At 42.8% G+C, this 24,027-nt stretch overlaps 1 protein-coding gene across 3 annotated transcripts in view; it reads left to right on the plus strand.

Annotated features, from left to right (window-relative positions):
• The window catches only part of Tgfbr3 (transforming growth factor beta receptor 3), a 196,778-nt gene that overhangs the window by 125,372 nt on the left and 47,379 nt on the right, over positions 1 to 24,027 (plus strand). For all 3 annotated transcript variants that reach the window (XM_023720259.1, XM_023720261.1, XM_023720260.1), the window contains exons 5-6: positions 17,594 to 17,777; positions 22,359 to 22,527. In XM_023720259.1, the coding sequence (XP_023576027.1) occupies positions 17,594 to 17,777; positions 22,359 to 22,527 (353 nt within the window). The remainder of the gene's footprint in view (positions 1 to 17,593; positions 17,778 to 22,358; positions 22,528 to 24,027) is intronic.

Consider the following 24,027-nt stretch of genomic DNA (forward strand, 5'->3'; position numbering starts at 1 on the left):
ATATATATATATTTGGTATAGGGTCTTGCTACACAGCTTGGACTTGTAGTGATCTTTCTGTCTGGGAGTACAGATGTGTGCCTCCACACCCAGTTTCAGTGGCTGGGGATTGAACCTGGGTCCTTGTACTTGCCAGGCAGGCACATAGATTGCTGAGCTATCTCCCCAGCCCGATACTTTATTTATTAATTTTCTTAATTTATATACTTGGTACAGGGTCTCACTATGCAACTCAGACTCATAGTGATCCTTCTATGTTCAGCCTCCCACTGCTGGGATTACAGACGTGCACCACCAGATTTGGTCGCTGGCTCAGCACCCCAGGACCGGGGATCGAACCCTTGTCCCTATGCTTGCCAAAGCAGGTGCTTAGTCTGCTGAGCTATCTCACTGGCCCTTCCAATACTTTAATATTAATCTAAGCATCTATCTTTTTCCATCACATCATTTCAGTCTTCTCATGATTTTTCAGCACAGGCAAGAGAAAGGAGTGTGTCAGTCAAGGAGTAGGTAGGATTTAGTCTTCTCTGCAAGTACATTTGCTTTGTCTTCTTGTTTTAGTTGCGTAGGAAATGGGAGCAGGTTGAAGAGGCTTTTGGGATGAGCTTCAGGTAGTGCAGCTTGTTGAGTCACACACATGCACATACCCGAGGAAGGCATCACAGCCGTACAGTTCTCACTCTTGCGGGGTGTGTGAATGGTCCAGAGAAAATTGAGTAGGTTTGAGGTGTCCCTCAGTGTAATCAGAACAAAAAAAATCCTGTATGCTCAGGTGTTACATTGAAACTGCAGAAGTCTCTTAGAAGGGTCAGATAGGCTTGTTTTTGTTTGTGCAATCATGTCCATCCCAGAGAAAAGGTAGAATGACTCAGCTGTGGAAGTCATGGCTGAACTTCCAGCCTGAAAGGTTTATTTTTATTAAAGAGTATGGAGAGGAGCCACAATATTAAATTGCCTTTTTAAAAACATGGTATAGGGCTGGCCTGATAGCTCAGCAGACTAAAGCGCCTGCTTAGGCAGAGCACAGAGGCCAGGATTCGATTCCCAGTGTGGCGTTCCGGCCCTGCCCATGGGATGCACTGAGACAAAATTGAGACTGGGTGTGGTGGCGTGGGCCTGCAATCCTAGCACTTTGGGAGGCTGAAAACAGGAGAATCACTATGAGTCCAGTCTACATAGTGAGACGCTGAAGACCCTGTCCTAAATAAAGAAAAAAAATGCTGTAGTTTATAGACATTTCTTCAAAGAAAGGACACAAATAGCCCAAAGCACATGGAAAGATCTTAGTAGGGAAGCACTAATCCAAACCACAGTGCCCACTTTATACTTACTAGGGGGCTATAATAAAAATGACAGATATTAACAAACATTGTCAAAAATTATAGCAATTGCCATTGCTGGTGGAATGTAAAAGAATTGTTTGGGAAAGACTCACACAAAATGCATGGCTGTAAAAACTTGTCCACAGTAGTCCAATGTCTGAAACTGGAAACAGCCCAAGTATCTATCAACTGATCAATAGGAAAAATAATGCTGTGTCCGCACAGTGGAACCTTATTTGGCCATTAAAAAGGAATGAAGTTCTGGTACGTGACACCACACGAATGAAACCTGAAAACATGCTAAATGAAGGAAGCATTATACCAATTAGGCTGTACTGAACAATTCTCTTCATATGAAATCACCACAACAGACAGTTCTATAGGGATAAAAATTTCATGGGCCGTTTCTCGAGGCCCGTGGAAAGGGAAGATGGGAATGGCTACCACTAATAATATGAGGTTTCTTTTTGAGCTTGATAGCAATGATCAGGATTACATAGTGGCAAGTATGCCACAATCTGAGAATATGCTAAAAATACTGAATTGCGCAATTAAAAATGGTGATACTACAGTAAGTGAATTATATCTTAGAGAGCTGTTTTTAAAAAAGCCCATGCTACAGTACTCTTTAAAATTGTACAGAGCCTGGGAGTACAGCTCAGTAATAGCGAGTACTTGTCTAGTGCAGTGGAGGTTCTAGGTTCAACACCCTTCTCAGCACACACACACACACACACACACACACACACACACACACAGAGTCAGGGTACAAGACCAGCGATCTAGCTGCTTTTTTTTTTTTTAAATGTATTTAGTACAGGGTCTATAGGGCCTCCCTACACAGATTGGACTTGTAGTGATCCTTCTGTTTTCAGCCTCCCAAGCACTGGAATTATAGGCACATGCCACCACTCCCAGTCTCATTCGTTGTCTCAGCACACCTTAGGGGTGTGGCCGGCAAGGCACAGGAGGGGTGGAATCCCAGTCCCTGCGCTTACCTAACTAGGTGCTATAGTCCGCTGAGCTATCTGGCCAGCCCCAGTGATTTAGATAACAGTGACAGTGGAGATTTCGGTGCTGGGACTTGAAGCCAGGGCCTTGTGAATGCTGAGCATGTGCTCTACCACTGAGCTACCCCTTTAGCCCTAAACTAAATCTTAAGATGTAGTTTTCTTCTTTCTTCCATGCACCTCGCTGGTTTTTTTTTTTTTTTTAAAAATGCTTGCTCTGTTTGCATTCCAACCTGAGGGCTCTTTCCACAAGATCTACAGACTTACTGGGTGGGACAAACAGAAATTTTCAAGATGAGACCCTAATGCTTAGCTTCTAATAGCGTACAATGCCTAGTCTAGAAATTTTGCCAGCCTGTTTGTGTCAGTCAGGTGTTTTACATACTCATAAGAAAAAAGGGATATCTGAGATTTGGAGAATCTCAAGAAATAAGGAGGTTTTCCAACCTCATTCTGAATGCTAAGTGGAGGGTGGAGGGTGGAAGGGGTAGATATGGATGGCTGAGGTGTGGTTACCAGGGCTGGCAAATAAAAATACAGATAACCAGTTAAAGTTGAATTTCAGATAAATACCAAATGATTTTCTTGCAATATTTATGACGTACTAAAAAGCTATTCATTATTTATCTGAAATTCAAATTTAGCTGTTGTCCTATGTTTTATCTGGCAGCAGAGAGGGGTTTTTGTGTCCAATTAACCCTGGGCTGAGTTTCAGGAGGCTTGAGTACTTGTCACGTGGATCTCCCACTAGTCACCATCCATGACTAACCTACTCAAGCCTAAGTTTGTATCTCGAAAATGAGGGAGTTGTGATCTCTAAAGTTCCTCCTAACCTTTAAACTCTCTGATTCTTTGATAATACAACTGCTAGATATGATATCCCAATTTAATTGGAAACAGAAAATGGCAATATGAACATTGCCTCTTCAGCAAATCCAAGTAAATATCAAGGCAGGGCAGTTGAAATAAATGAGAGAAACCAAACTTGATGCTATTGGCTTTGGCTTAAAAACAAATCAAAACTTAATCCTAATGAAAAATGTAAATTAATACCCAGAGCATGCTTTGTATTTAAAATTCAGTTTTGCACTTCCAAGAATGGGGGCAGGGTGGGTAAAGAAGCTGTGCTTGCCAAAATCTAGTTTATTCCTCTTTCTTATACTGAAGGCAAAAGAAAAAAAAAAAAAAATCCAAATATTTGGGCCTCTGCCACCAAACCACAGGCAGTTCTCTGGTCTGCATTGTAGCTTGGATGACTGACAAGGTTCAGTGAAAAACAAGTGCTATTTGTTTTCCTGTGCCTAGTATTTAACTGGAAATCAGAAGGCTAAATTTCCAATCAGTTGTTAAACAGCCCCAGATGTGAACGCAGCGCTGTGCTCAGCAGGATGCACACAGCTGTCTCACGGCGCATGTCCAGCCGTTACCTTTCCCCGTGCCAGACAGTGTGTAACCGAGGGTTGCCCCATCCCCACATGCCCTAAGAATAACTCAAACATTCAACCTTTCTTGTGGAGGAGAGAACTTAAAAAACTTCTGTTTTCTATTGTGTTGTATTTAAAAATCTGGAAATACTTTGTTTCTCTTCTAATTTCTTCCTTTCCCTTCTTTGGCAGCCCTCCGCGTACCCACCTCCATGTTTAGAACCCCACAAGATTAGCATACCTGGTATGATGATTTATGCATCTACTTGTTCATTCATGTGACATCCAGGGTTAGGGGGCCTGCATAATTCTAGGAACTGAGTTAGTTATGGTGGATAACAGGGAGAAATGGGGTGAGCTGCCTGCCCGTGGAGAACTTTCCATTATGTGGGAAAACTGGCTAGGAAGTTAGGGCCTACAGTTTAGTGTGATAAGAGCTACTGTTGGACCCTGGAAATTGGAGAAACTGAAAACTCTCTTGCAGATGCACTGAGGATTGGTTCTGGGGCACAGCAAGTGGCAGACGGGTCAGGGTGCTGAGCCCAGAGGCAGCTTTATATTCATCCAGAAGTGTCGCTCTGTACTCAGAGAGGCCTAGATGCACCATTTTAGGGTTTCCAGTGAGGTCTTTCCCCAAATAAATTCTCTCTTGGAGGCAGATTAAATAACTAAATGTTTTAAGATTGGTAGTTCTTCTTTTAAACGTCTCTGGTGGAATGACTCATTGTGTCCTGTGGGATAGCCAAGTGGTTGTGTACTATGCATTTCTATCCTGGAAGCTGCTTATCTTTTGGTTTTGTGGCTTGTCCTTAAGAGCCTTAATTATATGGGGCTTGATCCTCTCATGAGCTTGGGTCAGTCAACTACCATATTTCCTAGGAATGAGTTTCTAGACCCTTTGTGGTAAGGGAGTGCTTCCTAAGTGACATTGTGACAGTTAGAACATTAGAATCCAGTTTCATCTGGTCAACGTGGTCCAGAAAGGTTTTTAAATGACTCCTTAGGATGTAGGCTATTTGTTGGGCTAAGGCTGGTGAATATTGCCAGTGAATGAGTGGCCCTAGGACACTTGTGAGGTTCACCCTGGCATATGTTTTCCTGAATAAGACATCCTGTCCTGGAGGATTCAAGGAAGTGTAGACTTTTCCTGGCTCTGGCTGGATGTGTGGTGTCATGTCTGTGTGCAGGCATGGCCCCAGCTCTGTGAAGGCTTTGCTTTCATTCAACAAATTGAGGTTAAATAAACTCACTTTCATTGAAGAGCAAAGGTTGGTGTTTCTTTGTGTAGAGTCCCATGGCGTCCTTTAAGGCTTCGTTGTCTAGGGCTGATCTGGTAATCTGATGCATCTGCCCTTTCCAGGCAGTGGGCAGTTGTATCAAATGTTAGTCTCTAGTGCTGTAGCTGACATGGAGGACAGCCTCCAGAGAGCAGTTTGGTAGAAAAAGCAAGTGTTTTGTCAAGGGAGGTTGCAAAATCTTTCATTTTCTTGTAGTAGAAGGGGAAGAAATCTGTCTCCCAGGAGGCTCTGGGAGTCTGATGTGAACACTCTTGGCTGGGCCTTAGTCCTCTTATCAATTGCAGATGGTGATGCCCTTGCTCAGGGTTCACCCAGGTGGCCCCCACTGCCCATTTCAGAAGACAATTACAAGACAGCCCAGCTCTTTTCTGGGCACAAGTTGTCATGTTTATTTGAAACAACCTGGATTTTGTGCCTCAAGTTTCTATCATCTAACTTTCTGTCTTGAAAGCTACTTCTAATTTCTATAAGGGACAAAGGGGTTCTTTTAGTCTCTGTTTTTATGTCCTGCATAGAATTTGTATCTCAGAATCTGTTTTTGTCCGTGGTCTCTGGGACAATATCTGTAGATGGCCAGATACCTTTGCAAATGTGGGCTCTTAGTGCCTCTGTGTCAGGGAGTCACCATTAGTCTGGTTCTGCCTTGTCCCGTTGGGGCAGTGAGTGACTGTGATGCATGGATGTGGGGTGTGCCTGAAAGCCAGGTCCTCATCCATGTATACCCTCCAGTAAAAGCCCTCAGTGGTCATGCCTATGTGACCTCTAGACTTCCATCTTTTTTTAAAAAAAATGTATCAGTTATTTAATTAGGTTCTCATAAGAAATTTAGAACACTAATTTATGAGGATACATTCCACCTGTCAGAACAAAAACAGATCACAGGTAGCCCTGGAGCTGAGGAACAACTTTGATTTTTGCTAAAATCTATGAGTCTACCGCTTTCTGATCCACCTTGTGCTGCTCTGAAATCTGGTATCTCTCTTTCTTGGTGTTGAAGATCTCACCCTCTTGGTGTCTGGGTTTCCACAGTTTCTTCTTCAAGTAAGCATCAGTGAGGTGTTTGGGGATTTTCACTTTGTTGATATCAATTTTTGTAGAGATGGCAATGACAAATTTCTGGTATGTTCTTCATAGAAGAACACGATTAAGGCTAAGAGGCCCAGTCACATGTAGCAAAAGACTGGCCAACTGCTTCAGGAAGACCACTCTCTTGCCTCTGTGATGCCCGGTGAGGATGATCATGATGGTGTCAGGAGTGATGCTAGCTCGAAGCTTCCTTACATGCTGACTGAAGGGTTTCTTGCCCTGGCTCAAGAGCTTTTCGGGACACAACTTCAGTAGGATGGTATCTAGGCATTTTTTGAAGCTTAACCACCTTAGTACCTCCATTCTTGTCCCCGCAACTGATCATAGCAAGAACTTTCTCCTTTTTCTTCTCAACCTTTGATTTAGCAGCTGTATATTTTCTCTTGTACAAGGCCTTTCTGGAATACATAACAGATCGGGAGTATTTACCAAGTCCTCTAACCAGGACAGGATTTCAGCTGCAGTGGGGCTGCCCCATTCTTGGACTTTTTTTGCCTTCACCTTACCCTTTTTACTAGTGCCACTGGCAGAAGCCTTCTTGGCTTCAGGTTTCTTCTCTTTAGTGTCTGGCTTCTCAGTTTTTTCACCTGCCATCTTGCAAGATGGGAAAGAGACCTAGCCTTCCATCTTTATCATAGAAAATCTTCCATACCTTCCATGTGACATAAGCTGCAAGCCGATGTTCAGAGCCACTGTTTGGTGCCAACCTTGATCTAACCTTTGAAAGTAGGATTCATCTGTCCTTTTTTAGCAGTTTGGACAAGAAAGCAATGGTCTTGCCCCAGTGAATAAATCATGGCCTGTCCATCTCAAGATCTGTCTGATAACTCTCATGACCTGTTGTAAGGACACATATTCTTCTATATACTTATGACACTTTTTTAAATGTATTTATTTAGTATCAGGGATTGAACTCAGGACCTTGTGCTTGCCAGACAGGCACTTATGCCACTGAGCTATCTCCCTGGCTTAACAAACATTTAGTGTTATGTGCTGTGTGCTAGGCATTCTTCCAAACACATATATTATTTTATTTAATCTTTATAACAAGTCTTTGAAATAGATACTGTTATTATTACCTCCATTTTAAAATGAAGACACTGGGATAAAGAGGTTAACACATGCTTGGTCTCACAGCTAGTAAGTGGTGACTGTAGCCCAAGTAAGTCCTTCAAATAGTGCCTGGCACATAGTAAGTGCTCAATAAATGTTAGCAGCAGTAGTATACTGTCTGGAATGGTAAATGGTGACTTTGTGGGTGGCAGTCACACTGCCTGAGTTGGGAGCCTGTGATGTCATCTATAACTCTGATCTCCAGCATGGAAACACTAATAACTATCCCAAGAATATGCTTTATTGTCTGAACCCTTAGAACCAAATGGGGAAATAAGGCCAGATGAGCAACAGTGTTGCTTCAGCGCAGCATGTTATAAATGACTCGTTTCAGCACTGAGAGTTAGGTCATATCTCTGTTCCACTTGGTTAAGGGTTTTAGTTATGTCTTCGCCCCTTTTCCAAGAACATACTCCCCGTGGCTCCTGGTTGGACTAACTCTGGATGAGCTCCACCAGGCTACCTGCTTAGTATCTGCATCTGTCCATCGCCTTCTGGGACTTATTTCGGCATCAGCGCTCGTTGTGTTTGTCTCGGCATTCTTGGCTTTGCCAGGAGATCACCGTGGTCTTCAGCGACTGTTAAATGTAGACTGCAAAATGGTTGTGAGGATAAGGACATGGCTTCGTAAGAGGCCTAATTTTAAGAAGATCCACGAAGGTGCCCAGCAGCTGTTTTGGGCTGAGGACCTCATTTCTATTTCTGCCTCCTAAGAAAATAGCCTTTAGGCCAGTGGTGGCGAACCTGTGGCCCACTTGCTGCAGTGGGCTGTTTGTAGCCTGGAACGCTCTAAAAGATTCACCATCAGTGCTTTAGGCGCTCTTTTCCTAAACTGTTCTTGGGTCTGTGTTTGCTCCGATATGTACAACTGTTTCTCTTGGAGCTTGTACTAGATATTTACAGGAATTGCATCACTGAGGGTTTCTCTAGAGAAGAGAACCAGTAGGGCAGACCACCCCTATGTATTCAGCCCTTTGCCGACCTGAGAGTTTGTTTGTGCCCCAAAGGGAGGTGACCTTTCCAGGCACTTTCAGAGTCCCGTCTCCCTATGGGAAGAGCATAGTGTCTGGAATCCGAATACAGCTTGAATTTGCACTCATCCCTTGTTTTATAGCCTGGCACTTTCAGAGCCCCTGTTTCTTTGTCAGACATACAGATTCAGAATGTATGTAACACACACTTAGTAGGTGGTCAGGTTGGGGCTTTAGGACCATATTCTCCCAGTGTTCTATTGGCATGGGGCTGAGAGAGACTCCTCTGTGTCCTCTAGTGATTTCTCAGTTTGGTAGCTGACTGCTCCCTGGTGAAGAGAATTGAAAGGCTGTGATGAGAAATGAGGCCTTTTCTCTTGGTAGGAGGAACAACATCGAGGAACAACAGTACAAAGATCCCATTTGGAGTCAAGTGCTTATGAGATTGATTTGGTGCTCTTGAGCCTGACTTGATAGAGTGACTATAGCTTAAAAAAATAAAGTAAAATAAAAGACTCCTTCCTAGTGAGAGTTTCCCCAGAAGCACACTTGGAAAGCAAAAATAGATTAAGGAATGTGGCAAGTAAGAGTAATAATGCCAATATTTTATTTTATTTTATTCTTTTCCTGGAAGACATTCTTTAGATGGAAAATGCACTCTGAAATTTGGGGCAAGCTCTTCTAAACATGCTGACATTGGAAAATGTGGAAGGGTAAATTTAGGAGTCCAGGGAGATTATATTTTAAGGCTGAGGAGGATCCCTGTGTGGCCTGGGGCTCTACTTTGGAAAACTATTACAATGCAGCTCATGCTTCATTAATTTGGCAACCTGTGGGGACTGAGTTCATTTTTCGGATGGAGTGAGCTCTTCTGCTTCTCTTTGTGTGTGGACTTACACACGCTGTCATTCTTGTCATGTTTCCATGGGAGATGAGAGCATTGCTTGGGTGCTGGCTCCCGCTCAGGCTTGTGCAGGCCCATGCTCAGTGGGCAGCCTCTCAGAGCTTCCCCGCGGACGTGTGTGGACATGCCGAACAGTAAACACCGGGCAGTCTCGATCTCTTAGTTCCCCGCATTTCAGGAAAAAAAAAAAAAAAAATCAGGATGACCATCCTGAGTGTTTTGGAGAAAATCCATAGTCAAGTATGTTTTTAATCAAAGAAAATTATATTTTTCAGGGCAAAAAAAAAAAAAAAATCCAATAATTTAAAACTGGTTGCATGGATTTGTGTTTCCTGAATGCATGATTGGCAGATGCTATGATCATATGGTTCATGAATATGTAGCTTTGCAAATTATGAATATAGATTCATGAGCATAGAAATGATTTCTTTAAGGCAAATATTTTTTTTAAAAAAAACATTAAGTCATAATATATGTTAATAGAAAACATGTTTTGGATCACATTTTTTATCACCAGTGTTTTGGAGGAAAAAGCATGTACAGTCTTCCCAGGGTTGGGCAGGGAGAACATGTGATTTTCGTCTTTCAGTTATAGGGTTCAATCCTCATTTGGAAAGTAAATATTTCAGTACGGTTTCAGTGAGTTTATTTTTGCTGGACTTTGTATGCACAAAATACATTAAAACATAATCTCCTTAATACCTTTCTGTATGGGAGCTGTTATGAGTGCTAGGACCAATCTGTAGATCCTACTTAAATAAAAACCCAGACTCTAGAGAAATGCTTATTCTCATTTCCCATATGTCTTTTCCTACTGGAATTGAGCTAGCGAGTTCTTGGCATGGCAGGTGTTTCTGAAATATCATTATGTTTGCCCTTGTTTTATTTGTTTTTCTTGTTTTGCTCTACTTGCAACCCTGAAATGAAATTTTTAAAATATAGGAGTCAGATTAAGTGAAGAATAGTACAAGCTGGGTATTGGGCGGATGAAAGAGGAGAGGGCTGATTCTCATTGTGCAAGGGTCGACTTTCTAGCAATGCCAGAGTCATAGAAACGTGTGAAGTTGGTTGTGTGCATTAGAATTGATGCTGCCCCAAGGGTCTGTAATGTGAACAGCAGGCATTCACCCAGCCAATAACACAAGCTCCAAATGGACCACAGCTGAGCTATATGGGTGTGTGTGTGTGTGTGTGTGTGTGTGTGTGTAACCTGGGATTGAACTCAGGCCCTTGTGCTTGCCAGGGAAGTGCTTATTCTGCTGAACCATCTCCCCAGCCCTAAGTAATCTTGGAGAATGAGAGATGGAAGCGAGGAGGAGACTTAATACTCCCTGTGATCTAACGTGGCCGGAACCGGCACCAGGATGGTTCCTTGGGAGTGTTGGTTTTCAGGTGAGGGTCAAGGAAGTGGGTGGGTGACAACAGACCTAGATAAGGCATTACAGAGTGGCACTTGCCACAGTGGAGCGCCTCTCCTCTCCCCACCAAGACTCAAGCAACTTGGGGGAGGCCCAGAGAGCCTGATGCAGCTGCCAGGCCTCTGAGTCAGCTGATGGGCTGAGATAAGTGCTAGCATGAAGCAGCTCAGTTCCCGGAAAATGGGGACCCATCAGGAGGAACTGTCCCCTTTCCTCAGGCTCCTGAGATCAACCTTGAGGCTTCCGTGGGTCTGCTCAGACTCGGAGTTAAACCTTAAACACAGGTGTGGAAACAAAAGGGCTGCTTGCCTCTGTTAGGTTTTTTTTTTTTCATCACTTTTGGATGAGGTTATTGAATGGGATCCAGAAAAAATAATAAACTTGGCTCTCATGGCCTACCCGTAAGTTCTTGTAATAAAACTTCCAGCACTGGCAGATAGAGTAATATTCTGCTCTTAAAAAAAAAAAAAAAAAAAAAAAAGTCTGGTAGCATAACCAGAATTTAAAATACAAATGTGCATGGTTCAAGTAGGGAAGATTTGACAAACACAGGCTCAGGTGCACCCAACTATCACGGGGTCTGTTTGACAGTAACGTGCTTTGTGGTTGCCCCTTCTTCAGATCTTTGCTAGCAGTTGGGATCTTTAGGGCTCAGGGCTCCATTCATTCCCACAGGAAGACATTTGTCATGTTAGAGAATGTCAGAGGATTGGGTTTTAATTAGCAAGCTGGAGGAAAGTTCAGTGGACTGTGGGGGGAGACACGAAACTACTGCATATACTTTAATAGTTGGTTTTTAGCTAGAGTTATTAGGTGAAAAATCAAATCATTAGCTTGAAAGCCAGGCCGAAAGCTCATTTCCTGGGCAGTGATGGAAGCGAGGAGTTTGGGTAACAGGAATGGAGAAATTATTGGCATATCCTTTCCTGTAAGTATCAACCTTCAGTTTTCATTTGACAAGTGATTATTGGGTCCCTGGTTTGTGCCAGGCACTGTGACATCCCAAAAGATTCTGAAGGGACAGGGTGTTTCTTTGGCCCTCAGGTGGTGTCTTTTTGGAAGACATGCTGAAAGCTGAGAAATTCATTTGAGAGAGGGGATGGACTGCAGGCATGTATAGGACATGAGAGCAGCTCCATCCTGAGCAGAACAGAGAGCCCACATTGCTTCATAGAGAAGGAGATGCTTGTGGGAAAATAAGGAGCAGTCTGCCAGGTGAGCAGGCAGGACAGAGTGGTCCAGCCTGGGGAGTGGGATGTAAAAAGATCCAGGAGCGCACAGCAGTGCAGTGTGTTCTGCAGCTGTGATTGGTTCCATATGGTGCATGCCGGGTACCCGGGAAAGTGGTGTGAAAAGGGGGCGGGCAGAGACCCCTCTGGCCAGGCGCCTCACTCGGATACTTAGCTGTTCTTCTGCGTCATCCCATGTTTATATTAGAGAAAGATTGCCCAGCTGACAGTGTGGAAAAGGGAGAGCGGGAACAGGGTTGGTTACTGTAACCAATTGGTTGAGAAAGAAGGGCCAGAAATGGTGTAGTAGTGTGGCAAGGACCCAGCAACACGGTGGAGGATGGGAGACAGAATAAATAGCACTGGGAAGTTGCTGCCATTTCATCCTCATATAAAACTTATGTTCTTAACCTTTTATTTTTTAAACAATTCTACACTCATTGTGACATCATAAAAATATATTTAGTCGCTCTCCCCATTTCTCAGTACACAGATCTTAAATAATAAACCTTTTTTTTTTTTTTTTTTTTTTTTTTCTGTGCTAAGATGAATGGTACCTGGGAGCTTCTGGGTGCCCTTGAAGCGGGGGCTGGTTGCCAGGTGAGCCAACTATGTGATTTAGAGACTGAAAACTTCAGAATGTCACCCACTTCTGGGGTGATGGAGCAAGAGATAGACTTAATTGCCAGTAACCAATGGTCTAACTTCCTCCTGCTCACTGAGAGAAGTCTTCATAAAAATCCTAGATGTGTGTGTGTGTGTGTGTGTGTGTGTGTGTGTAAAGCTTCTGGGTGTGAACCTGGGAGGTGCTCACTTGCATCTCTTCCATTTTGCTGTTCCTGAGATGTTTCCTTTATAATAAACATGTAAATATAAGCAAATTGTTTTTCTCAGTTCTATGACCCATGCTAGCAAATAAGCCTGAAGAGAGTGACAGGGACCTTTGATTTATGGCCCTTCAGAAGCATAGGTGACAAGCTAGACTGGCCATTGTCATGACATATCCACGTCAGCAGTCTTGCTAGCCTGAACTCAGGATGTGATGCTATCTCTAGGGAGACAGTATCAGAGTTAAATGGAATCTTGTCACAGCAGTTTGTGTCCCATATGGTGACATATGCTTGGCGAAGTCTTCTTTCTGTAAGGGTTCAACACATGATTGCTGGGACCAGGATCCAGAAATCTTGCGTTAGACATGAAATAATTGAGAGTAGGGGAAGTATAGAGAAAAGCAGGTTTTGTGTTCTCCTCTCTACTCATGAAATGATGTCCCCTGTGTTTTTTATGTATTTGGCTAATCTCTTTATACTTACTGCTTATTCCACAAACTTTAACCTGAGCAAGACTTGAATAAGGGTGCCACACTGTGGAGCTGGAAACTGAGTCTGAGGCTTTGAGTGGAGAATCGAGGGATGATATGGACATGATAGGTCTGTTTCAGCAAGACTCTTGGCAGATTCTAGCATGATGCCATTACACAAGTGTCCTTCTCTGGGCTCACTTCATGGCCAGCTAACATTCTGGGACCTTGTGAAAGCATGGAGATCCTGTGAGACATAGATCTCAGCCTTTGTTCAGTTTCTCAGGAATTGAGGTGGATGTATAGAAGGCAGCATGCGAAGTTGAGTTATTTACTGATCACAACACAAGGATTTTACATGGTCTCTACACACTTGAAATACAGGTCTGAAGACTAATCATAAAGACTTTGTATTTATATTGAAAACCTTAGCCAGTGATCTAGTTCCAGCTGAAGGCTGGCAAGCTGTGATAGAACCAAGAGGAGCTGATATCCTGGTGTGAGGTCCCTGGGGCAGAAGAGTTCTGCCTTGGGGAGGGCGAGTTTTTCACTCCATTCACTCTTTTAACCAATGGATGAGCCCACCCCTAGAGAATGCAATCCTCTTTAATCAGTCTACTGATTTCAATGTTAATCTCTTCTAAAAACTTCTCAGATAGTAACAATGCCCAGGATAATGTTTGATTAAATACATCTGAGCCACCCAAGGGTCAATCAAATTGTTGCCTAAAATCAACCATCACAGTGTTATTTGTTAGACTGTATCTGGGAACCCTGCATTGTGTCCAAACACTGTGCTTTGCAGACTATGCTGCCGCAGATCAGACCACCAAGGTATCTAGGGAAGAGGTGGAAAAGTTGAGAATGTTACCCTAAAGGGTGAGCACGTGATATAGGCCCAATGACACCTTCAGATATCTGAAGAATTGTCTCATGGGAGAAAGTGAAAGGAATTCTTTGGTCTGGTAGGCATGATTCATACTAGTGAGTAGAAAATGAATCTTATGACTGGAAAGAAGTCTGTCTTGGCATCTCATAAGGTCTGTCTGTAAGGGTTCAACAGATGCCTGTTGCCACCAGGAATCAGAAGTCACGTGTTCTGGTCGTGTTCCGGTGCTCTCCATCCTTGAATAGGCCATTCATCTCTCAGATTTCTTCCTTTCTGCTGAGAAATTATAGTAGTCTGCCTCACAGGTCCTGAGGACCAAGTGGAAATAACGTCTGAATAATACCCTCTAAAACTCTGTGGAGTGGAGGTGGGGGAGACCTTGGCAGACCAGGCGAGCTGAGTGCTGACTCACCCCTCACCCAAGCAGGAAGTTTCCACTGACCTGCAGTCAGGGACACCTCACTGCCTGCCGCTGGCAGCTTCATATTCTTATTGGAATAAGCCCGAGGAGTGGTGGTAATTCTGTTTTCAAATTCCTCATCCCTGAGTGTATGAAACTTAGTCGTGCTGGCCAGGAGAAGACTCACTCTGCAGGGTTAGTGGTTCATGAAAGGATGAGCCAGCTAGAGTTGAGCAGGAGTTGTTCCTTCTTGAACAGTCAGCCTCATCATGGTATCGGTTTTTAATTCCAGGAATATTCTAGAGTTGTTTCTGATTTATTGTCTTGTTTACACTGTCTACTTTCTTGCCTCAAGAGTATACCAGTATTACATATTCCTGGAAAAAAATGTGCTTTTTGTATAATGTACTTAAAACCCAGATTTACATTTTATGGCTGTGCCATGAAAAAGGACACCAGCACCAGAGATCCTTGCCAACGAAGCCAGCACTGTCCTGGTGGGGGCACAAAGTCCTCTGCACTATTGTGGGTTTTTTCCTCTTCAGTGACAGACTTAATAAAAGTCCCTGTTTCGTACAGATGCTTTTCAGTGAAAAGCAACCAGGCTCAGGTCAGAAGAGCAGATGAACGTTGTCTGAGGTTCAGTGCTGGTGAACAGCTGCACTTCAGAGGAGTTACACAGAGGTGGGCACGGTTAGTTTTATGTGGGAAGATGGCTTGTAGGCTTTCTCAAGGGCAGGTGACATCAAAGCTAAGCCTTCCAATCTGGGCTTGCTTATAACTGACATCAGGGCCTCAGGGCAATTTCTCATGACATTAGAAATTGTCATTGCCGCATTTCATAGCACTGTGCAGTCCTGAAGATATAGTAGTTTTGGAGTAAATTGTAACTATTGTCAGATAGTTTATATACAGCTGGTTCTGAGCTGCCCAAGCTAATCCAATTCAGAAAGGCTTTCTTCTCCTTTTTAAAGTTCTATCCAGCCTGACTGCTTTTTGGACATTCAGTCTTGAAATCAAAGGGGATATTTGAGTAATAATAGTTGGTCAATTCAAGGATCATCTTTTCTGCTAAGGCCTCCTTAGAATGAGCTGCCAAAACACAGAGCAAGATATCTTCCTCTGCATGGTTGGCATTTTGAAAAATTCTTGTGTGTATGTGTGTGGGGCTGTCCTGGGTATTGTAGGATGCTAATAGCATCTCATTCCATTTATGATAATCTTAAGAATATTTCTTGACAGACTTCACCAAATGTCTTCTGAAGGACAAGAGTACCTTTTGTTTATCCATTTATGCTGAAGATAAAAACTTTTGCATGAAATTCATAATCTAGAAACATAAGTGACATAATCTAGAAGGATCTTTCTAGGTAATATAACATAGAAAAATCTTTATAGGTAATATAACCTAGAAAAATTCTAGGGAAAAGAATTTGAAGAGGACGTATTTCATCATATGCCATTGTTATGGGCGTTCCAAAAATGGATCACTAGGGGCTTAAGGGTTAAGAACCACTGCTGTAAAGGCAGCTCAGATGCCCCACACTGGGCCTGGGCTACAGCAGCACCTTTCACATTGTGGATCACTTCATATTCATTAAAAGAAGCATTCTCAAATAGGGGTGATCTTGGGAATCAGCCGGGAGCTTTAAAAAGTCCTGATGCCTGAGCCTCACCCTGAGACTCTCACTGGTCTGGGACGTGCCCTGGGCAGGAGAATGTTGAGAAGCTCTTCAGGTGATTTCACCTCTCAACTATTAGTTTTATCATGGGGTCAAATCAGTGAAGCAGTCATTGACCAGCATTTTAAGAAATACATGTGAATGTATAATTGGATTAAGTACTGCATTCATTCTTGGCGTAATACCTAGGGAAGTACTGTTTTGTACACATGGTAAGGTTGGGAATGCTGCTATAAGTGATAGAACCATTAGCAAAATCTCTTCCCTCAGCTTGCTATTTCAGTCTGGCTATTTATAACCCCACTAGAAATGACTTGCTTTTGTTAAGAATAAATAATGTGAAATTTAATGTAAGACCATTATAGTTGTGTAACTATTAACCTTTTGCCCACATTTTGTGTTTTCAACTTGACATTGTTAAAGTCAGTTATTTTATAAATACCAATTAGTGGTGTGAATGCTTCCACGTGCCGTGAAGTTTGATTATAGTCCAGTCATGAGATGATTTTTCTCTTTTGTACATGCTGTTTATACACCATGTCAGCACTGCTACAAATACATGTAGCACTAATATCATATGTGTACATTGTCCCCCAGGTTCTCTTAGAGTCAGCTAAACAGTCTTTTCATTATCTATGAAAATTTGGGAGTCTTACAAAATAAGCTATTATACACAGTCACCTCACTGCTATCAAACCATGATGGGAGATGGGCAACCTTGAGCCATTCTGTTTCTCTCAGTGTTCAGCAGAACTTGGAAGGACTCTTGCTGGGTCTCTGTTTTGGCGACTTTGTCAGCAGATGCTACAGTATAGAAGATCACTTGCCCTGATGTTGAAGCCCATTCCAAGCCCGTGAGAACACCCACCAGGGCTTTCCAGTTGACTTACAGTACAACCTTTGGTACCCATGGAAGATCGGTTCCAAGACCGTTCTCCAGTACCAAAACCCATAGATGCTCAAGGCCTTTATATAAAATGGCATAGGATTTGTGTATCAAACTACACATACCTCCCTGTAACTCAAAATTATCTCCTGATTTCTTATAATGCCCAATTCAGTGTAAATGCTACGTAAATAGTTATACTGTTAATAGTTATATTATATTGTTCAGGAAATAATGATAGGAAAATAAAAGTCTATACATTTTTAGTATAGATATAAAGTTTTCCCCAAATGCGTTCAGTCTGTAGTTGATTAAGCCCATAGATGCAGAACTGGAGGGATGTTAGGATTTAAAAGGTTGGCCTTTAATATAGACGTATTAGAAAATAGCTGTGATAATTCTGATTACTCACAATGCATAATTCAGTCTCCTATCACAAAGTTCTTTCAGAGTTTGAAGGGACTTGTGCCATTATCTGAGAGAAGTAAGCTTGGGATTGTTTCTTGAATCAGTTTCTGAAAAAACTGGTCTACCTGTGTAACAGCAGAAAGAGATGCACTGGATATTGATGGATACTCACGAATGATCTGATATGAACTTTCTCTGTGCTTCAGCACTAGATGTCTGGAGCCATGCTAACTGTGTGTTCTGTTTCCTCTAGGTGTCTGAGGGTTCCGTGGTCCAGTTTTCATCAGGAAACTTCTCCTTGACAGCAAAAACAGAAGAAAGGAATTTCCCCCATGGAAATGATCATCTGCTCAATTGGGCCCAAAAGGAGTATGGAGCGGTTACTTCATTCACTGAGCTCAAGATAGCAAGAAACATTTATATTAAAGTGGGGGAAGGTAAATTTTACGTGGCTTCAGTTAATAACTGGTTGGTGACAGAATTTTCTGGAACCAGGTGATTAGGACAAAGAATCACAGGGTTCCAGAATATTGTATTGGGCAGGGACAAGAGAGCTGGTTTGGGCTTGTTGTGTCTCTTGCCTCCCTTTCTTTATTTTCTTTATTTATTTTTGAATTTTTAGTACAGGGTTTACAGGGTCTCATTACACAGATCGGACTCAGTGATTCTCCTGTTTTCAGCCTCCCAGGCGCTGGGATTACAGGCATATGTGTCACCACACCCAGTGTCTTTAGCTGTCTGAGCATGCCCTGGGGGCGGGGCCAGCCCAGCAGGAAGGGGATGGAACCCAGGTTCCTGCGTCTACCTGAGCAAGCACTTTAATCCGCTGAGCTATCTGGCTGGCCCTGATCTTTATTTTTTCTTTCTTGGGAGTTTGACCTGGTAATGACTGAGTGAAAAATGGGAATTAGTGCAGTTGACAGAGAGTGGGAGATATTGTGTAGGATTTAGGTCCTGTGCACAGATATCAGAAGAAGTAAGTGGAGGGTGAGAAGCAGACAATGTGGGAAAGACCATGCTGTTGATGCTGCTGCTGTGGTGCTGATACTCATGCTGAAGAAGACATCAAGGGTTCAGCAACTGGGTCAACAGATTGGGTTTTCTTTTGCATGTCATTCTATTTGAATATGTATTTGAATACATATTTGAAGCCAGTATTAGTATTTGCTTGAGACATAATTTAAATATGGACAGTAACAAAGGAAAGTGTTTAGATGTATTTTAATACTATTGAAGGAATGAACTACATGGCCTTGTTAAGATATTACCTATTTTAGTTCCCTTGCCTTGCAGACAGGCTTACATAGCCAGTGACCAATTTAGGATGACTGTTATTTTTCATGAAACATTTTTTTTCATAATTATTTTTAGTTGAGTATATTTGGAACCCAATGCTACCACACAATAACTTGTGAATGAGTTCTTGTCATAGTCAGGTGACTGTGAGCACATGTTCAGGTCTTCAGCATCCCATGCTCTCTGGTAAATTCTATAGCAGTTAGCACCTTCTTCTCAGGGCCGGAAGGGTCATTGAATGCTTGATCCCAGCTCTTTCTTAGATCAAGGCTATTTTAATATACATATGAACCAGATACAGCAAAGGTGGACAGTGACATGAGTGTGTGCTGCTCAATGAGGTTAAATTGGGGCTTGCACATGCATCCCGCTTAACCCCACAGTAATCCCAGGAGGGAGGCCTGTTGCCACTTTTTAATGAAGGGCTTAGTTGAGGGTTAAATAAATGTGTTCAAATCCATATTACTAGCAAGTGGAAAAGCCAGATCTCAAACCCAAGTTTCCTGACTCTTGAATCTAGTGCTTGTGGTCTTATGGTGTGTGTGAGTCTTAGCCAAATAAGTATAACCTGAAAATGAAAGCAGGCTAATGGATAGAGAGAGCTGTTCAACTGTGATGAGATGAAGAGTTGTAGATGACAGATGGGCTTAAAAGATTTTAAATTTGTTGCTAGGCCATTATGGTAGTCAGGTTGCAAATGACAGAGGTCAAGCCCCATTGAGACAAAAACAAAAACTCTCTTTTAATAAAAGTTATGATCTTTGGCCAATGCTCTGCATTTCTGAAATGGAATTGTTGTAGCCTGAAAGAATGTTGATTACCTCTTAGAATTTGTCAGAATAAGATTTGTTATAGTAACATTCAGAATATTGGGCTCTGTTTCTTTGATAGTACATGGATTTCTATGCAGAGTGGTCACCTGTCTTGTAAGCAGGTGGTTGAATAACTTAGATGGTAGGGAAGTGAATTTAAGAGACCTGATGTCCAGTCGAGCAAACACTGGTTAACTTTTTAGTAATTCCTTTGGAGCCCTTGAAATTCATCTTTAACCACCAGCCAGGTCTAAGTCACTGGGCTGAGCCGCAAAAAGGTACAATTGGGGAATTGGCGGTTCTTTGGTTTGGTCTGTGGATCACAGGCAGTGTCACTGGCTGTCGCCCTCAGTCAGGTTCCACTGAACAGTCTCATGAGCTAGTTTCCCAGATCCTGAGATGTCTCTACCTTCCTCTTACCCTCATTCCTCATCCCAGCCATGATCCTCCCTGTGCTCACACTTCAATTTTCAAAGTGTAGCTCCTGCTGCAGTAACAGCAGCAGTAGCATTGCCTGGGAACTTGTTAGAAATGCCTTTTTAGAAACTCTGGGGTGTGGTCAGCAGTTGATGTTGTCAAGAGCCCCCCAGGTGATTGTGGCGCTTACTCACATTTGACAACTGCTCCAAGCTGTCTGGGTAGAGTGGAAGAATGTCAGTTCTTACCCCAACTGGTCTGCTGGTTGTGGACAACCTCAGCAACATGGTTTACCTCCAGAGTTGCAGTATCCACAGCAGATAAGAGATAAGTGAGGCATTTGTATTACTTCCCAGGCTAATCCCTGCTCTGAGTGGCTCATTCTGGGCCTCAAAGTCATTTGTTGGTCTTTCTTCAAATACAAAAAAAAACCAAAAAAAAAAAAAACCTCTTCCTCCCTACCTCCAGGCTTGTTATGTTTCTCCCTGGGGATTCCCCATTGTGGTTTTCTTTCTACTTGGCACTTGATGTAAGCTTTGATGCAGAGCATGTGGAAAGTCATTTGTGGGGAAAAAAGCCCTATGTACACAATAAAAAGTGATGGTCTTCTTGAACTTGATGACAATGGCATTCAAGACTAGAACCCTTAATAACAGCAATTTTTGAACAATTAACTTTTTCTACTGGCTTACCAACATGGGTAAACTTTTTGTCATTTGCCCCAAATATTGCATCATTTGTGGATTCAGGAACCCTATACCTGAATCACATGCTAATGACAAGCTAGGTGTGCTTGTGAACTGGAAATGCGGGCCACAGTCCCAGGAGGGTCCTGGTCTCTTGAATTCTCTGGCCCATGCACACATTTGATTCTCAATTAAATTTCAACCCTGCTGTCTCAGTATCATTTTCCATCCTGTGATCTGGGGGAGGCATCACAGGGCTGCAGCTGTAGGGTGTGCATACCTCATCTGCACATCTGGCAAAACCCTCAGCAGATGTGAAGGAAGCCTGCACTAGCCCCACCAATTGGGACGCCTGTTCTCTCTCGGGGGGTAGGGGTGGAAAAGAAAGCAGAGTGCAGAGCCAGTGCTCCTTTGCAGTGAGCCTAGAGGCAGGGCCCACGTGCACTGCTCTGGTCTGCTTGGTTCCCGGAATGATGTTGAGATGCCGCAGTGGTTGGAGCTATGCTGCAGCTGTGTGTGCTGCAGACTTCAGTGTGAGGGAGGTTTAACGGGTGGGGTGGGGGCAGTAGTAAGCCAGTCTTGAAACATCCTGGGTTGATTCCTTTCCATCAGGTGAGACTTTCAGGGGATAAAACCTGAAAGTCTCTGGAATCTATTCTTAAAATGGAATAGGCAGAAATATATTTTATAAAAGTACCAGGTCTCTAATGACCTCTTCTGAAAACTTGCAACACCTAGAACTTCCTTGGCATTGGTCCCAGCTGTCATACTGCCAGCAGTTTCTTCAGGTTCTGTTTAAACATTTAATCCACTGGATGGAAATCCCATCAACCATAGTGCTGGGTAAATAGCATGTGCTGTTGGGGAAAGTCTTCAGACTCTGGGTACCTTCATTACTTTCCCTACAAGAGGTGCTAAGCAGCCCTCAGCACAATGTTTGTAAAACCACCTTGAAAAATGTAGAGCCATGTAAATAGCACTTGTCTGGGTCAAAATTGTGAGAAGGAGTAGAAGTCTTCCCTCTTTGTGTGTCCCAAACATTTACATTTAATCTTAAAAATACAAAGTGCTATGAGGAATATGTTTAAGGGAATGATTAATGTTATGTATGGGGACTACAAAATTAATTAGATAACTGGTTTCCCAGTGAACTTAATTTGCAAATACCTGGAAAGAAGCATATTTTGGGGTAGGATAGGTAATGGATTCAGTGCTGAGTATGCTAGCCATGTGATACCTGTTGGGATTTTAGGTAAGAGATGGCTTGGTAGACATCTGGCAAGTCTGGAACTCAAGAAAGGAGTTCTGCTCTAGGTATAAGTGGGAAAGAGCCATGAGGAATGACTGAGATCATTTTGGGAATGTAGGAGACAGGGGTCTGAAAAAGGAGCTGAAGTTCATAGTCTTGATTTATACTGGGCTAAACTATGAAACTTTTTGTGACTGCCCATCCCCCACCTTCACGCTCTGAATCAGATGATATAGACTGAGTCCTAACAAGCAGATTCTGACAAGTACCAAACATTGTGGGCCACTCCACTAAAACTCAAACACAGATTAAGGTGGATGATGTGAGAACTATCATGGAGAACAAGAACATAAAAGATGTAGACCCAAAAAAGCCATTAGAATTGGTCAGCGGGAAGTCACTGGTAACCTTTGGGAAGTATTTCAGAGCAGTAGTTGAGGTCACAGGCTTGTGAGTCCTGTCAAGCACTCACGCAGTTTCCCCATCCCCTCTTCCCTTTGAGCCTTGTTCTGTGCAGCTCAGTGTTTGACAGGGTACCCTGTGCTTCCTTACTTTCAGATCAAGTGTTTCCTCCCACATGCAACATAGGGAAGAATTTTCTGTCCCTCAATTACCTCGCCGAGTACCTTCAGCCCAAAGCCGCCGAAGGGTGTATGATGTCCAGCCAGCCTGGGGATAAGGAAGTACACATCATCGAGTTAATCACTCCCAGCTCTAACCCTTACAGGTGAGCAAGGATGTGTGTGTTTCTTCTGAACTGAGAGGAGATGAAAGTAAAGCTCTTTCCTGATTCATAGGTAGGGAGAGGTGCAACCCCTGCCTCTGCGGAAGGGAAGGACCCCAGTGGCTCCCAGAACTGTGAAGAGGAAGTAAAACACAGTATGATAGTTTGCTTTCTACATCTGTCTTTAGATGCCCTGTAGTCTAGGGAGTTCCTGAAGCCTGCTCTAAATTTCTGGGTGTTGTAGGAAACAGTGACTCTGCTGGATCATAATCCCCTCTTGACTGACGTTTATCCATCTTGAGACAATTACAAAATGTGCCGTATTAACATAATTTTCAGTTTAGTAACATTCTGGTTTGAATGAAGTTCTGTTCATAGTCTTCAGAGTGCTTACGCACACAGATTTTTTTGCTTTAAAGTTCTGTGTGCGAGAGACTGTGTGTGCGTGCGTGTTGGGGGAGTGGGGTGTGTGCCTGTGTTGGTGAGAGAGGCTGTTCCTGATTGATGGCCAAGGAGCCGTTGGATGGACACAACTAGCCTGTGTCTTACCTTTTCTCTGCATCAGTCAGCTTTCTACCCTTGGATTGGAAACATGACCCTGCCTATTGGAAATAATTAGAAGGTTTTTAAAAGAAGAGAAAAAGGAAAAAGAAAAAGTTCTTTTGGACTAGTGGTTTAGAAATTTAAATTTATAATGTGGATGAATTTTAAGATTAAATTTATAATTATTTTGATTTCAAAAGTGAAAAAAAACTGCACATCAGTTTTGGTAAGATTCCATGCAGTCCCACATGAGGAATTAGAGGAAAATTGAGATGGGACGGGAATAAAAACAAGCTAGCCAGTGCACATTGATATTAGGCCTAAGGCCTCTTTGGGGCTACCATTCACTTTGTGCTTCGCAAGTATGTAAACCCAAGAAAGACATAAAGACTCTTTCCTTAAATTCAAAGTGACAGAAATGTTATTGTTTAATAAAAAATTATTTTATACTAAATTCTTAGAAATTGGGTTGTACTCACCAATTTTCTAGCAATCACTTGGTTGACCATCTGCTTTCTTTATTTTAATAACTGTATGTCCATAAGTTTGAGGAAGTAACTGCAGCTAGGATTCTTTACAATTGTTAATGGCTTAAGCAAACCTTATGTAGGTCAGATTCTTCAGCCTGAGTACCTCCAGCCTTTGCCTCTCACTTTAGCCTGAGGTTTCCTCATTATTTTACCACCCTGCCTGCCTCCTCCCTGTCACCAGCTGCCCTCCTCACCAACCTGCCACTTGCTTCTTGTTCTGAAGGACTGTGAGCTCATAGCAAGTTGGACTTACACAATGAGGGTGTCACAGGTTGGAAAAGCAACAGTTGTGCTTCAAAAGTAAACTACCCTGGCTTGTTCAAGTCCATTTCAAGGAATGGCTGCATTAAATAACCACCTTTCCCTTCCCAAAGAAGAGAAAAACTTGAGTGGCTAATTGTCAACAGGCATGGATTTCTATTGTTATGTA

This window comes from Octodon degus, unplaced genomic scaffold (genome assembly GCF_000260255.1).
Source record: "Octodon degus isolate 3935 unplaced genomic scaffold, OctDeg1.0 scaffold00074, whole genome shotgun sequence".
NCBI lineage: Eukaryota > Metazoa > Chordata > Mammalia > Rodentia > Octodontidae > Octodon > Octodon degus.